The 15,564-nt window shown below is 42.1% G+C and overlaps 1 protein-coding gene across 1 annotated transcript; it reads left to right on the forward strand.

Annotated features, from left to right (window-relative positions):
* The first annotated feature begins 127 nt into the window (after positions 1-127).
* Positions 128-14,969, forward strand: NUDT2 (nudix hydrolase 2). Its single transcript, XM_079113285.1, has 4 exons — positions 128-254; positions 6,179-6,276; positions 11,815-11,955; positions 14,391-14,969. The coding sequence occupies exons 3-4, from the start codon at positions 11,829-11,831 to the stop codon at positions 14,705-14,707; spliced, it is 444 nt and encodes a 147-aa protein (XP_078969411.1). The 5' UTR covers positions 128-254; positions 6,179-6,276; positions 11,815-11,828; the 3' UTR covers positions 14,708-14,969.
* Positions 14,970-15,564: the final 595 nt, after the last annotated feature.

The following is a 15,564-nucleotide window of genomic DNA, read 5'->3' on the forward strand; positions in this document are numbered from 1 at the left end:
ATGGGCATGCAGGGAACCCGCTGTCGCTCACTGCCTTCTACTCTAGAAAACCAATCGAGGATCTGAGAAGTCAGAGGGAGTAACGCCCAAATCTGTCCTTTGACCAATCAGCCCGCCTGAGCAAAGATCTCGCGACATTTCCAGCTCCTTTTACCCAATGTTGTGGTCTTCCGAAGTGCAACGGAGCTGTCTTGATTGGCCGGCATACTCCCGGCCTCAGTTGAGGCTCACTTCCTGCCTCCTTCTTGCTTTGGGTGAGTAACCCTGAGGGCTATCTAGTTTTAGTTCTCCCTGGTGAAACTGGGTCTTGGAGTGATGGGCATCAGCCACTAACTGTCGTCGCTGCAGGGTCAGATGTGGACAGGGTCTTTTTCGACCTGGCAGGCCAGATAGCCGCTCGCAGGTCCTGTTTGCCTGTCTGCACCGGGAGAAGGAGGTACTTAGTGGGCCTGTGAGCCTTTTTTGCCAGCGTGCAAAAAAGGGGTGCATGGTCAGAATTCCAGAGACAATGAGCAGGAGGAGGTGGGGGAAGGAAAAATAGCAGAATGAGACAGAAAGTATTAACCTATGTACATATGTGATTACATGAAAGGTGTGAATCTACATTGTGTACAACCATAGAAATGAAAAGTTGTACCCCATTTGTGTTCAGTGAATCAAAAAAGAATCCCAGAGACAGGCGAGGTTTGAGTTTAGGACCTATCAGCCCGGACGCTATACCTTCTAGTCCCTGGGACTCAAACTCACTTTGTTGTCACCCGTTAAACCTCGCCTGCTTTCAGATGAGGTTTTATGTTTTCTAATTGCTTCGTTTTTTGAATGAATATTATCATGGTCATGTTAGCAGAAGTAGAGAAAATCACTCAAGCCGGACGCAGTGGTGCATGTGTGATCCTGCTATCTGGAGGCTGACGTAGGAAGACCACAAGTTCAGAGGCAATTTGGGAAACCCTGTCTGAAAATGAAAAAAGCAAAATAAGCGGGGGCCGCTGGGGGTATACCTCAGTGGTAGAGTGTTTGCCTAGCATGAGGGAGGCCCCAAGTTCAATTCCAGCATCTTAAAAAACAACCAAACAACAAGACAGTTCCACTACCTTAAGGAAAAAAAAAAAAAAAAAAAAAAAAAAAAACCAAGGCGGGGGCATTAACAGCTTAAAACTGAATGAAATCCCAAGGTCAATTGTAAAACACTAAAATGGAAGTGGACGTTAAGAACTATAGTTTTAGGCCAGTCCCAGTGACACTTGTAATCCCAGTTACTAGAAAGGCTAAAGCAGGCTCTCAAGTGCCAAGCCAGCCTCAGCAAATTTAGGGAGACAATGTCCCAAAATAAAAAGAACTGGAAATATAGCTCAATGACAGAGTTATCTGCCTAATGTGCACTCAGTCCTAAGTTGGATCCCCAGTATCACATCAAAAAGAAAACAAAAAGTGCAGTGATGTTGGGAGTCAGGCAGACCTAATTTTGGAATGGCTACCCAGACACATCTCTGAGCTATAGTTTCTTTTTTTTCTCTTGAAAAATGGCGGTAATACCTCAGTGGGTTGTGGCAAAGATTAAGTGAAACAATGAAGGTAAAGCATTTGGCACAATACCTGGCAAGAAGTAACTTATCAAAAAATGGTAGTTATTATCCTCCCAGTTTAAAAAAAAAAAGTTCAAGGCTTCTCTCTGCAACTTAGCAAGATCCTGTCTCAAAATAAAAATAAATCAATAAAATTAAAAACTGAGGATGTACCTCAGTGGTAGAGCTCTCCCTGGGTTTAATTCCCAGTACCAGTGGAAGGGGGAAAAAAAGAATAAATACACTAGCCAACTTGTATACAACCTATGGTACTTGGTAACTGATTTCTCAGTTTAGCTCAAAATTGTCAGTTAAACAAATAAGACAATTCTTACTAATAAGGAAACAAATCCATTCTTTAAAAGAATTTTTTTCCTTGTATATATATTAAAAAAATTTTTTTCTTGTTGGTCCTTACCCTTAAAGAGTATACATAGTGTATACCAACTGTTTTACAGAAAATATGAAAATACATTTCCCAACAATCAAAGACTAAGAGTATCCCATTAAAACAGAGAAGCTTTCAGCTTGATCTTTTATGAATGACTCAACATATATTCAGTACTCTGATATGTCATACCATATATATATAATTTTAAACTCTACAACCATGAAAAGTAGATGTTAACTTCATTTTACAACAGAAGAAGTATCTTGCTCTAAGTAACAACTATTAAATTCAATAGCTCTCTTTCTCATTACAAAGCCAGCATACTTTTCTGTGTTGTGGTTTTCTGCTTCTGATTGAAAGAGGATGAAATGCTTGGAATACTAGATTGCAAGGGCAGGTTGAAAAGGTAAACTTACCCAAACTGAAGGGAAGTGGGTTGCAGTAGTACCTATAATGGGAACAATTTCTTTTTCTAATAGAAAATTTTCATGTTGGGAAAAGAAGAGATGGGATGAAGTAATCATTGAACTTTAGACCCATTTTCCAGTTACCTTGTGGACAGTCTACAGCCCTTCAAAGTCAACTTGTTCTAAACAGAAATTATTAGCTTTCATTCTACCCCTTTCTCTACACAGTCACTGAAACCATACACCTCTTTCCTTTCCTTTGGATTTATAAAATCTCTTTCTCTTAGACAATGAAACATCATTTTTTTTTTCAATTTTATTTGAAATATCACTCCAGTTCATCCCCTTTTTTCCTTTCTCACAGCCTCTACCTTAGCTGGACTGTTGAAATAGGCTCATAATTGGTTGGTCCCTTTGCCTGAAGGCTTTCCTTATAGTGTTCTTCACCTTGCTTGCTGTCAGAATGTCTTTGTAAAATGTCAGCTGACCAAATTACAGCCCTGCCTAAAACCATTCAAAGACCTCATTGCCTACAGAATACAAGCTAAACTATCAATAGAATATTTTGTGCTTAAGGGTCTTTGTACTCCTTCCTTTGCCTGGAGTGCCACTTGCCTCTACCTTTATTCTGCTGGTAAACTGTCCATCTTGAAATGCTTATGGAGTATACTCCTTGGACCTAAAGATCCTTCTTGGCTATCTTTCCATCTTACTTATACTCTTATGATGCACAAAACATACTGATGTGTCCATTTGAATGCCTTCCACTTTAGGCTGTAAACCTCTAGCAAATCTGTGTTTTGTCGTATTCAGCTTTATATCTACCCTTCAATTCTGTCACACTGCCTGTCACATATGACATGTTCAACACACATTAGACAGTAAAGGAATCCCTTCAGGCTCTAATACTGAAATTCCCCAGTCTGCTTTCTAGAATTGAACAGCAGATGGCACTAATAGGCCACTTAACAAATCTAGAAAAAATTTTATCCCAATCTTGTCTGGTTTTGGCCTCATCCTAGAAGCCAATATGCTATTACAGGTGGAATCTCCTGTTTCCTCCCTTAGCCAGATAGCAAAGATTGCAAAATGACTCAGCAGTTTAGTCTCTGAGAAGAAGGAAGTGACAGATGTCCAGGGAAAGGTACAGTTGAAGAAATACTTTCTTTGTTTAAATTTACTCATGTAGTTAAGGATTTTTCTTTTTCTCTTCTTTTGCTGCTGTTTTTGTTATAAGAGAGAACTTTATTAATGAATGTGGGTGTATTATTACTGTCCATTCCAAAAAGAGAAGAACTGCAGAGAAGACAATTATATGGAAAGTGAGAAAAATCTCAGTAATCACATGGGGTTGCTTGTAAGCTGCCAGAGTTGGCCTTCCTCCCCAAGTGGCCTGGGATAATTTTCTGGACATCGGGGCCCTATGTTAGATCCTTATGTGCTTATCCAAGGGTAACATCAAAGGTGTGCCCGGTACTTGGTGCTTCTGATCCCAAAGCTATTGGTTATGACTTTGAGCATATGGTTTTAGGTTCCTCCTTTCCAGAAAAGAACAATAGAGACATAGAAACCCTTCACTGACAGGCATTTTTAGGACCTTAAGCTACACTTTCCCCCTCCAGAGTCTTTTTGGGCACTAGGACCTGCATTTACTGCTTCTCCCACCTTCAGCCTTTTTGGTGGAAAAGATTTCAATGAGGCATCTTAAGCAACCTCCAGATGAATAGAGATTAAAGTCTAGAAATTTCAAAACTGGAAGTGATTTTTATAAATCATTTGTATGTCCTCTGACAGGGCTTTTTGTGCGCTAAGCCCTATTCTTTCATGGTAAGCAGAGCAGTTTAAAGGGGAGGGGAAAAAATACAGACCGAAGTTAGATTGATTTGGATTCAAATTCATTTATAGGCCAGCTATTTAACCTTTCTTAATATTTCAGTTTCTTCATAAAGAGATAATAACACTTGTCTTGAAGGGTTGTCCTGAGCATTAGAAATGATAATGGTCAAACCCTTGTATGGTATATGACACAGTATTGATGCTTAATTGACAACGTGGTAGCATGAAACACTGTACAAAGGCATTTTAGACTATGGAGAAAAAATCAGGAGGATTTGGGGAGCTCTTTCTATCTAAAGGCATATTTGTGGGGCTGGAGTGTAGCTCAGTGGTAGAGTGCTTGCCTAGCTTGCACAAGGCCCAGAATTCGATCCCCAGCACCACTAAATAAATAAATAAAGGTATACTTCTAAGGGCTTTTGGGGTTGAACTATGCTTGCAGTAGCACTCTGATTAATTTGATGAAAACATTGGAACACATCCGCTTAGCCGTTTATCTGTAAATTCTTTTTTGGCACCTAGGTTCTAAACCTCCTAGGCTGTCAGTGAATTGCACGTATAGATAAAGCCAAAAGCACTTTTCCTTAGCTTCTGGAATCTTTTGATGACATTGAGGGGTTTTTTTTTTTTTTTTTTTGGTTTTGTTTTTGTTGTTCAGGTTTTTTCTAACCACCTCAGGCACTCTGCCACTTTTCTGAAGTGTGAATTGCCTGCTGTCAGCCTGGAGTTCTCACCTCTGCAATCCTGGCTGCAGGCATATTTGCATATTGGATGCTGGGTTCTTTAACCCCCTGAGGTTTGAATGGGCTTGGAGTCTGTGTGTGAAAGCTGGCTCCTTTCAAACCCCTGGACAGTTTCAGCTCCCTGGTCTCCAGAAAAACAGAAACCCCCCCAACAATAGCACCATTGACTTTTATGTAAATGGCACTCTTCAGGAAAACACTGGGCTATTTCCCAGAGCCCCAGAACATACTCAAACATTTGTTTGAGTGGGAGGTAGGGAGAAAGTTCTGTTGAGTCAATGAACATCTGTTGAGAGCTGCTGTGCTGCATCCCAATGAAACAGCTCAGTTTGTCTCTTCCTTGCCAGAGGAAGATTTACCAACAAGAGATTTATGGTACGAGGTATGCACACTTATGATTGCTTTGTTCTGTTACTTTAGTTAAGTTGGAACTACATTTCCCAGCATTCCTTTCCTGTCTGATTCCAGGTCAGTATTGATCCCAAAATTTTGGGCAAGATTTGGAAAGGCCGAGGAAGGAGGATCACAAGTTGGAGTCTAGCCTGTGCAATTTAGCAAGACCCTGTCTCAAAAATTAAAAAAATAAAAAGGACTAAGGATGTAGCTCAATGGTAGAGAGCCATTGGATTTGATCCCTAGTACTGGAGGTGGGGGTTGTATTTAGAATACCATGACAGAGGGCTATTAAAGATGTGGAATAGGGAAATATTACAAGTCTATGAAGATCTGGAAAGCTGAGGTAAAGTAGCATCTAGTACACTGAAGGACAGATCTGGGTATCAGGCATAGGGTCAGTACATATACTTTGACACTGATCTGCTGGCTCACCTTATTGGCAAAGGACACATCCAAACCTGTGACTCTCTCAGATCCTATGGAATCTCCCCTTCATCTCCTCTGAATCCTGAGTCACATGTGCATTCAGCTTTGTGGCAGAGGAGGTCCAGCTTCTGCAGGTCATCTGTGTCACTGAGCTTAGAGATAGTGACAGGTGTCAGTTGGTTCTCATGAATTGCAATTGTCCTCAGATCTAAATTTTTTCTCACAGATTTCAGTTCGTCCTTTCTCTCCTCCACTTCACATCCTCTTTCTTTCCAAATGCTGGTATCACCTATAGAGACTTCAGGCCCACAGCAGATGTGAGTTAGCAAAGTTGCATGGATTTCTCTACCAGTCTTCAAAATTGTTACAAGGAATAATCCTTATAATAAATTCTTAATCTTCCATTACTCATAGCTCTGCTTCTCTGTCTGAACTCTATAGTAGAAGTTTGTCAAGTGATTAGAAACCAGAAGGCTTCACAAGGAAGGTGACATTTGAGCTACTTCAAAAGGGTAAGTATGAATTCGTAAGTATGGCCTGTGTGGGGATGGAGGAATTCTATCAAACATCTGGCTTAAGCCAAGTAATTGAAAAGGGCAATGAGGAATTCTCCCTTTAGAAGCATTATACTCTCCGTGTGTCCAAAGCATAGGTGGAGAGTGAACATTTAATTCAAGGTCTTCTGGTCCATTTAGATGAAAACTTGGACAGTCTGGTTCTTAATTGTGTCACCCCTATATGTTGGCATCCACCAAGATACATCTTGCTAGGTTGTACCCTTGTTGCTGCCCTAAGATTCTCCCCCACCCCCACAACTCACCACATAGGAAAATATTGGTCTGCTGTCCTCTTCAGTGGTTCCACATGACCACCCAATGCCTATCTATCTAGTCTCCCATTCAAGCATATTTATGTTACCATTATTGTACTGGAGATGGTATTGGTGTGGAGAAGTACTCTGGGGCTTCCTATCCCAGGCAAGGCACTGCATCCTCTAGTCTTGGATCCCTAAACTTATCTATGGGCTCCAACAATCATTCTGTGGGACTATACCTGAGGCAAGAGCCAGGTATGTTACATCTCTCACTTTCTAATACTCTCTGAGTGTCTGTAGGAGGAGCATTGGATCAATTAGCTGTTTCACCCTGAACTGTGAACCAGTAATTTTGAAATCTATTTTCTTCTGCAGTAACAGTAACTTCCAGCTTCTGGAGTAGGAAAGTTCTCAACATAAATAAGGAGTCCAGGAAAATAGAACACAAGTGTTTAATAAAAGCCTATTTGCCCGCAGGACATCAACGGGTACCTGGTGGGGGGTGCTGGGATTGAGTGAGACAAGAAACACGAGAAATGGAGACAAGACAAAAGCCTGATCAAGTCTCGTTTATTAGAGGAATAAACACAGTTAATATAAAGTACAGAAACCAATCAGAGTAAAGCGCGCGAAGGCAAGACTAGTCTCGCGCCAGAACTCTAATAAGGAAGTGTAGTGGTCCAATCATGAAGCACCACGCAATCTAGTCTGATGCACCTGGTATAGTCTGACAGGTGTATAAACAGGTAATGGCACGCCCCACCAACATCTGGCAGGCGCCATCTTAGCTCAGCATGAGGCACGGCAGGGGGCGTGACCATGAGTCAAAGCGCCTGACCATGAGCCAAGGCGCGTGACCATGAGGCAAGGCAGGGCGCGTGACCTGCCGGCTCCGGACAGGTCCCCCTTTTTTATTTTATAGAGCTGGAGTGACAATCCCTTGGAAACTGCGCCTGTCTTAGGTTGTCCGTGCCAGAGCAGCATCCTTACCCGTCATTGGATAATGAGGCTCTTGCCCTCATTTCCTGTCTTAGGTTGGTATGCGCTCCCACGAATCTTACCCGTCATTGGCTGACCAGTTCAGCGCACAGGGGTGATGGTCTATTGCGATCTAATATTGATCAAATGTTGCACCATCACAATCCATCATCTCCAGCCGATGGTAATGAACCTGAATAGGTTTTGCCTGTATAGCCTCAATTTGAGCTTTGATGAAAGCCATAATCTTGTTGAATATCAAAGGACCTATAGATATGACTAGCAGCAAGAAAAGGAGAGGACCTAAGAAGGGAAGGAGATAGGGAAGGAGTCCACTGAATCCAGTCCATAGTGGATTATCAGCCAGTGCTCGTCGGCGTTTTTCTAGGTCTTCTTGCAGCTGTTTGATCTTGTCCTTAACGATTCCTGACTTGTTGGCATAGAAGCAGCACTTCTCCTGCAAAGCCAAACAAATGCCTCCCTGTTCGGCAGTTAGAAGGTCTAAACCTCTTCTATTTTGTAGGACCACTTCTGCCAAGGAATCTACCTGATCTTGAAGATCTTGTATGGTGCTTGAAAGTATCTGTACAACAGAAATCAATTGTCTGGATAATTTAGTATATTGAGTAAGAGAGACCCCCAAACCAGCAGTACCTGAGGCCACTGCTGTAGTTATTCCAAGTCCTGCAAGTAGAGAAATGAAAGTGACAGCGCGTTTAGGTCGCCCTGTAATGTAGTCAATTGTTGGTATGGGGACAGGCTCATCTCCTGGAATAATGTCTACATCTGGGAGTAAGGCAGCTAAGACACATAGTCCAGTCCAGTTGATAGGCAGTTGAGTAAAAGCCTTATTACCTCCACAAACGAACACAGTGCCAGGTGTGTAAACAGGTAATGGCACGCCCCACCAACATCTGGCAGGCGCCATCTTAGCTCAGCATGAGGCGCAGCAGGGGGCGTGACCATGAGTCAAAGCACCTGACCATGAGCCAAGGCGCGTGACCATGAGGCAAGGCAGGGCGCGTGACCTGCCGGCTCCGGACACCTATTGCTACTTTACATATGAATTTTTAACTCAAAAGATCTCATTCTTATTATTCTGAATCATATATTTTTTACTTAATATCTTAATTTCTTATAAGAAGTACATTTAGTTCTAACCCATTTTTAAAAATGCCTTCAATATTCTGTCTTATAAATATACTTTATTTAATGATGTCCATATTGTCCTTTCTTTTTGATACAGAAGATAAGTTGGTAGTGCAGAACTTTATCTATACACCCTAAATATGTATTTCTGTGAGAGTGCCTAAAAATGGCATTGCTAGGTCTAAGGAAATGTGCATTTTATATCTTGATCATTATTATAAAACTACCCTACTGAGGAGATATGCCAATTTATTCTTTCTCCAAAAGCATATGAGAATAACTAGGTGTGGTGGTGCCTATAATCCCAGCGACCTGGGAGACTGAGACAGGAGAATTGCAAATTTAAAGCCAGCCTCAGCAATTTAGCAAGACCCTAAGAAATTTAGCAAGACCCTGTCTCAAAATAAAACATAAAAAGGGCTGTGGATGTGGCTCCATGATAAAGTGCCCTGGGTTTACTCCCTGGTCCAAAAAGAGAGAGAGAGAGAGAGAGAGAGAGAGAGAGAGAGAGAGAGAGAGAGAGAGAGAACATAGACCATTTCAAAACCCCCTTTGAGTTCATTTCCAATCCTTAAAAACTTACACATTTGGAAAGGTTTGGGGAGGGGCAGAGATTTAGCTAAGTGGTAGAACACTTGCCTGGTGTACCTGAAGCCCTGGGTTCAACTCCTAGCACCACCAAGAAAAGAGAAAGAGAGAAAGATTTGGAAAAGTCTTTACATTGGGTTTTTTGTTTGTTTGTTTTGTTTTTTGGTGAGAAACTGATCTTCCCTAAAGTAACATTATCATCTATTAGCAATCCTGAGGGTTGCCCTAGAACAGGTTTCAGTTTGGATCTGATTTTTATTATGCCTTTGACAGCCTCCAGCTCATCTTCATTGAGCACCATCAAGAGAGCCATGGAGAATAGCCACTCCTACTCCAGCAGCCCTCTGTGCATCAGCTCTGCTATCTCTGAACATCAGCTGCCTTTTCTGCCCTGCTGACACAAAATGAGTCTTATCCTACTTGGGTCACTCTCCCAGGCCTTCACTATATTTGGGATATGTGGATTTCTTTCAGTTCTGCCATCCCTCATTAGGGTTTATCCTTGCTATTCCTCCCCCTGGAACATACTCTCTCCCCTCCTTCCCTTTGCTAATTTACCTTTGATTCATCCTTTGCTCCTGAAACATCCCTTTTGGGAAACCTTCCATGATCTTTCATACAAGGTCAGGTTACCCATTATATATTATTCCTTTGTAGTATTTATTGGCAGGTTTTTAAAATTATTTATTTGATTAAAGTCTGCCTCTCCCATGTGATAATTAGCTATCTTAGGGCAAAGGCAGCTACTAGGTGCCTAGTATAGTTGACTCTGTATCCAGGGGTTCCATATCCACAGATTGAAACAACCACAGATCAAAAATCTTTTTTTCAAAATTATGTCTCATGAACATGTACAGATTTTTTTTCTTATTATTAACTAAACAATAAGGTATAACAATAATTTACCTAGCATTTATACTGTATTTGGTATTTTAAAAATGTTATTTTATTTGTCAATGGATCTTTTTTATTTTATTTATTTATATGTGGTGCTGAATATTGAACCTAGGGCCTTACACATGCCAGGCAAGTGCTCTACCACTGAGCCACAACTCTGACCCCTGTATTTGGTACTATAAGTAATCTACAGATGATCTAAAGTATGAGGAAGGGAGCTGAATGATGGAGCACTTGCCTAGCATGTTGAAGGCCCTATGTTCAATCCCCAACACCACTTAGTAAAAATAAATTAATTAAATAAATACGTTTAAAAAATAAAACATGCAGGGAAATGCATAGGTTATATGCAAATCCTTGGGCATTTTATATAAGGAATTTGAACATCTGTAGAGTTTGGTATCCCTGAGGGTAGGGATCCAACCTCCCTTCAATACCAAGGGATGCGCCTATACATAATTGGTGCTCAGGATTGGTGAAGTGAATGAGTAACAAATGTTTCTTTAGCAGAGCCTTATGTAAAAGATCTTCAGTATTTTTTGTTACCTTGATTACATGTGTCCCTTCAGATAATGAATTTTCTATTCACTTGTGCAGATATTTTTACTTTTCTCCCTTCCTTATCTTTTTTGTTGTTACTGACTTTTTTAATGAAAAAATCTTTATTGGATTGCTGGTTTTAAAATTAATAAGGATTCTTTGTAAAATTACAAATAACACAGAAATATATATAGTGGCAAATTAAAGTCTCCCCATAATTGTATTTTCCAGAAACCACTATTAATGAGGTCTATCCCTCTAGACATTTTTCTATACATATAGAAATCCATTGAGTGCTTATTGTGTACAAGGCACTATTCCAAAGCACTTTATAAAAAATTAAATCATGAAATCCTCACAGCAACCCTTTCATATAGAACTATTATAATCCCATCTCAAAGATGAGGAAACTGAGGAACAGGAAGTCACACAGCTAATAAGTGTCAGAACCAGAACCTGAACTCAGGCTCCAGATTCATCCTCTTGACCACTGTTAGCTTCTGCTGAGGTAGGAAAAAAGACTTTCTACTACATGTGTGCCTTGCGTACTTTGAATTTGGACCATGTAAATGTATAACATATTCAAAAACATGGATAAAATTAAAAACTAAAAAACTAACAAGAAGTTTTTATGGTACACCAAGCTACCTGTCTTAGGTGACCCCTCTGAGTCATCATTGTTGGGGTGTCTGTACTTCAGGGGCTTAGGATATGTGTGAAGGAAATGGGATTGTGGGTTTGATGATACTTGCACTGCATCTTTCCCATTCCCATTATCACTGTTTCAGTGGATCTGCTTCTAACAATCTTTAGACTCATAAATACACATGAGCCCTGTATGTTATGGGGACACCTGGAAGACTAGAAGTAGAGGCTACATTGACTAAGAGTAGTTTCCAGGATCCTGCAGTTAACACAAAGGTCTGTCCCTAATTTCTGAATTCCTACCATTGGCCCTTGGCATGCTGCTTCTTTAAGTTATAAGATCACTGTTAGTATATTACTCTCCAGCACCACAGTGCCACCTTCCAGTTGTGGGTCCTCCTGTTGTAACTTCCCAATGTCCTATATTTTCTTTATTAAGTTCTTAGATAGATCATGGCCCTGAGAGCATGTGGCTTGATCATCTTCCGAAGACGCCTTATTCCCAAGGTGGACAACGATTCAATTGAATTTCTACTGCTGCAGGCATCAAATGGCATTCATCACTGGACTCCTCCCAAAGGTGTGAAACCAGAGGGCCTGGCCTTTAGGGAAATGCCAAGTGTTGCTTAGGAATCCACCCTGCCAGGCCTCCTCTAAAGCTTGTTTCCCATTGACTGTGCAGGAGGAACTGGTGGGATAAGCAGAAGGCCTTGATCCTTTCTATGTACAAGGTCTGCAGGCCAAAGCAAAGCTGAAAATAGAACTCTGTGATTACATCTCAGGGCAGAAGCAGCATCTGGTGTTTTTGTATCATTCACCAGATCTCTGTGGTGAATGATGGTGTGGGAGAAAACCACTGGACTGGGAATAGGGGGTATTGGAGTTGAGTCATGACTGGGCTATGTGCCCACCTTTCTAGGCTTTTGAGTTTTCATCTGTCAAAGAAGGGGTTGACTAGAAAATTCCAAGTTTTATTCCAGCCCTGTATTGGATTTCATTTGATCAAGTTCCTTTGAGTACTTGTTCAGTGTCTCCTTCACTAGGTTTTACTTTTGAGCTAAACATCCAGAGAGTGTGGCTCCTGGAGTGTTTCTGAACCTAGCTATGTTTTGAGTTAGAAGCACAGAGAAGGTGGGCTCCCTGATTATGTATTCATCTGCAGTCCCTGACAGAAGTGGAGGAGTAAGGGAATCAGAGGGCCCTTCTTAGACCAGGAGGTTTTGAAGAGACCTTGGGATTGCTGTTTGAACAGCCACCTATGGCCTGGGTCTATCACTCTGCATCTAGGATAGAGTGGTCAGTTATCTAAAAGGCTGAACAGTAAAGATTAGTGGTCTGGGATCTTCAATAGGCCAAGATCTGTTTGTAAGCTGACTGGTTTTTATCCACTAGCATTCCTGATCTCACTTCTAAGAGTAAGAGATTTCATTTCCTCATATGGTCCCGAAAAATAAGCCAGTGTATGTAGGGAGAAAGAGGGGAAAGAAGTCATCTGGGACTTAGACCATTGGAATGGTCCATGTGGGCAGGAACAGACTGGCTTTGGCCCCTGTGGGATAAGGAACCCCGAGTCAATGGCCCCCAGGCAGAAGATGGCAGGGTATGGGATAGGGAAGGGTAGACAAGGATCTAGGGTTGGAAGGAAACAAGGAAATGATAACAAGGAATAAATTGCACATTTTTGTTCCACTGGGAAGAAACAAGGTGGAAAAGAAAAGTGTCACAAATACTATGAATAGGAATCTTCACACTTATCTCCTGATTACCCAGTCACACTGCATGATCTTCTCATTAAAGTATGCCAACAGCTCTCCTAATAATTTCCTGCCTGGACGTGGGGAGAAGTTATCCTATTATCATTGAATATCATTGAATTCTGGAAGGAATGTGCTCAAACTCCCACACCCCTGAGGGGAGGTAGAGCAACCTGAATAAGTGTCACCAGTAATCACCAGCATCCTCCCACTTTGCTCCCTCAGTGCATTACCTATCTGTCTTTGTGTACAGAGCTAAAATGGGTTCCTCAAGTGCCAAGTTCCTGGTTTTCTGTGCAGCAGCAGCAAATGACTATGAGCATTTTATGTGGACCCTGGGAAGGGGAAGTACTAGGGTATAGCTCCATCGCCAAGCCAAGAGGGTGACAGCTAAGAGTTCCTGCTTCCCCTGAGCTCCAGGAGGCTCCCCAGCAACTTGCCAGAACCATGAATAGACAGGTTACCAGAACCTTCCCCAGTGTTTCCGGGCCCCTCGGGGCAAGCTGAAAATTTGTGGGAAAGGCCTAGGCATAAAGCTGAGGGCCACTCTGGTCTGCAGAGCCTCAAGTTCTCCTACAACAGTTTCTTGGCAGCTGTCTGCTTGAATTTCAGTCTCGCCAACAAATTTTCTTAGAATTGGCTCTCAACTTGTCCTTAGTGTAAGTTCCCATCAGGACTTTCTCTATGAAACTGAAATCTGGCCTTGCTCAGTAAGAAAGATGAAAACAATTTGGAAAAAAGCCTTAATGGCTACTTGGAAACAGCTGTTGGTATAGCATTTCAGGGTTTTGAGTCTGTTGGCCCTGGAACTTCGGGGTCTAACTGTAGATAGTGTTATGTCCTCACTGGAATATAGGTGAAGTATTCCCTGTTACTAGTCCCCATCCTGCCAAAACAGGACTGCCCCTTGGAAATTGCTTCAAGGTCTCTAAGGGAAGAGTCCCTGAGAGCACAGGAGAGAGAGCTGAGAGAGACTGTCTTGCTTACCATCCAAAAGCAGTATTCTAAACCTGATTTGTCAAACACATAGTTTGTTTTGTTCTCTTCAGAGAAAATGGAGTGGGAAGTGGGGATTCCTCAGATCCCAAGAACCAGACCCTACCTACCTTGCACCCCTTCCCAGGCATGGTAGGGTATTACCAATCTTTAGACTTCTTTTAGCCCAGGAGCTCCCTGAGACCCTATCTTCAAGTCATCTAGCCTGGAAAAATCCAGCTTTGGGTACTATTGAAGATTCCCTTCTTTTCTCACTTTTAACCAGGCCATGTGGACCCAGGAGAGAATGACTTGGAAACAGCCCTGAGGGAGACTCGGGAGGAAGCAGGCATAGAAGCTGACCAGCTGACCATTATTGAGGGGTTCAGAAAAGAGCTCAATTATGTTGCCTGGCAGAAGCCTAAAACAGTCATTTACTGGCTGGCAGAAGTGAAGGACTACAATGTGGAGATACGCCTCTCCAATGAACACCAAGCCTACCGCTGGCTGGGGCTGGATGAGGCTTGCCAGTTGGCTCAGTTCAAGGAGATGAAGGCAGTACTCCAAGAAGGACACCAGTTTCTTTGCTCCACAGTGGCCTGAGCTGACCAGAGCAGTCATTTGCTTCCGTAGGATCCTCGGGCCTTTGGAAATAAACCCTCCCCCTGGGTCCAGGGAAGGATATGCTGGCCTTTGGCTTGTTACAGCCAAGAGCAGAAGGGGTAGTGAAGTCTGCTTAAAATTGTCAGATGAGAACAAGTAAGAAAATTAGCTGAGTGAAAAGACAAAGGAAAAGTTAAAAAAAAAAAAAATTTAAAGGCCAAACCCAGTAAGTGCATTCTTTTACTTTATAAATAAACCTCAAGTAGCTTATCTGTCCTAACCTGTGCGTTTATTTCTTCGACTCTTGCCATTGGTGGGGAGAAGAAAGCTAAAGTGAATCAGAGCCCTGATCTTAACCAGAAGAAATCCTATGTCCACACACTCTACCCTAGAAAAGCTAAGGGCCTTGGAGTCAGAATGAGAGAGACCCAGCACTGCTAGGGTGCTCCTTCTACCTCTAACACCTCTAACTCATGCATCCCACCCCCGACCAGTGTTCCTGATTCTGTGCACTGTAGTCAGGATTTCTAAGCAAGTAAGACTTGAAGCACAAAAATTGAGTTTGTTCTATTCACTGATGTATCTACACCACCACCACCACCACACACGCTGCCAGCACTGCACATGTATCTTATATGTACGCAGTAAATGTTATTTAAGTAATTAGACACCCAAAGGACTTTGGCTCCCCACAGCATAAAGGAGAGGGAAAGGCAACTCTGGACCATCAGGTCAGTGACATACTCTCTGACCTCTCAACCTATTCTTGCCTTGCCAGGTAATGAGCCTTGTCAACATGACTAAGGTCACCAAGAATGAGGTAATCCAGTCTAAGGTTCTGCTGGGCTTCTCAGCAC

This window comes from Sciurus vulgaris (genome assembly GCF_902686455.1).
Source record: "Sciurus vulgaris genome assembly, chromosome: 15".
Taxonomy (NCBI): Eukaryota; Metazoa; Chordata; class Mammalia; order Rodentia; family Sciuridae; genus Sciurus; species Sciurus vulgaris.

Bases quoted from the DNA above. Each gene is read 5' to 3' on its own strand.
- NUDT2 (XM_079113285.1), top strand. From the start codon at position 11,829: ATGGCCCTGAGAGCATGTGGCTTGATCATCTTCCGAAGACGCCTTATT. The intron at 11,956-14,390 runs GTGTGAAACCAG...ACTTTTAACCAG, and splicing joins TCACTGGACTCCTCCCAAAG to GCCATGTGGACCCAGGAGAG.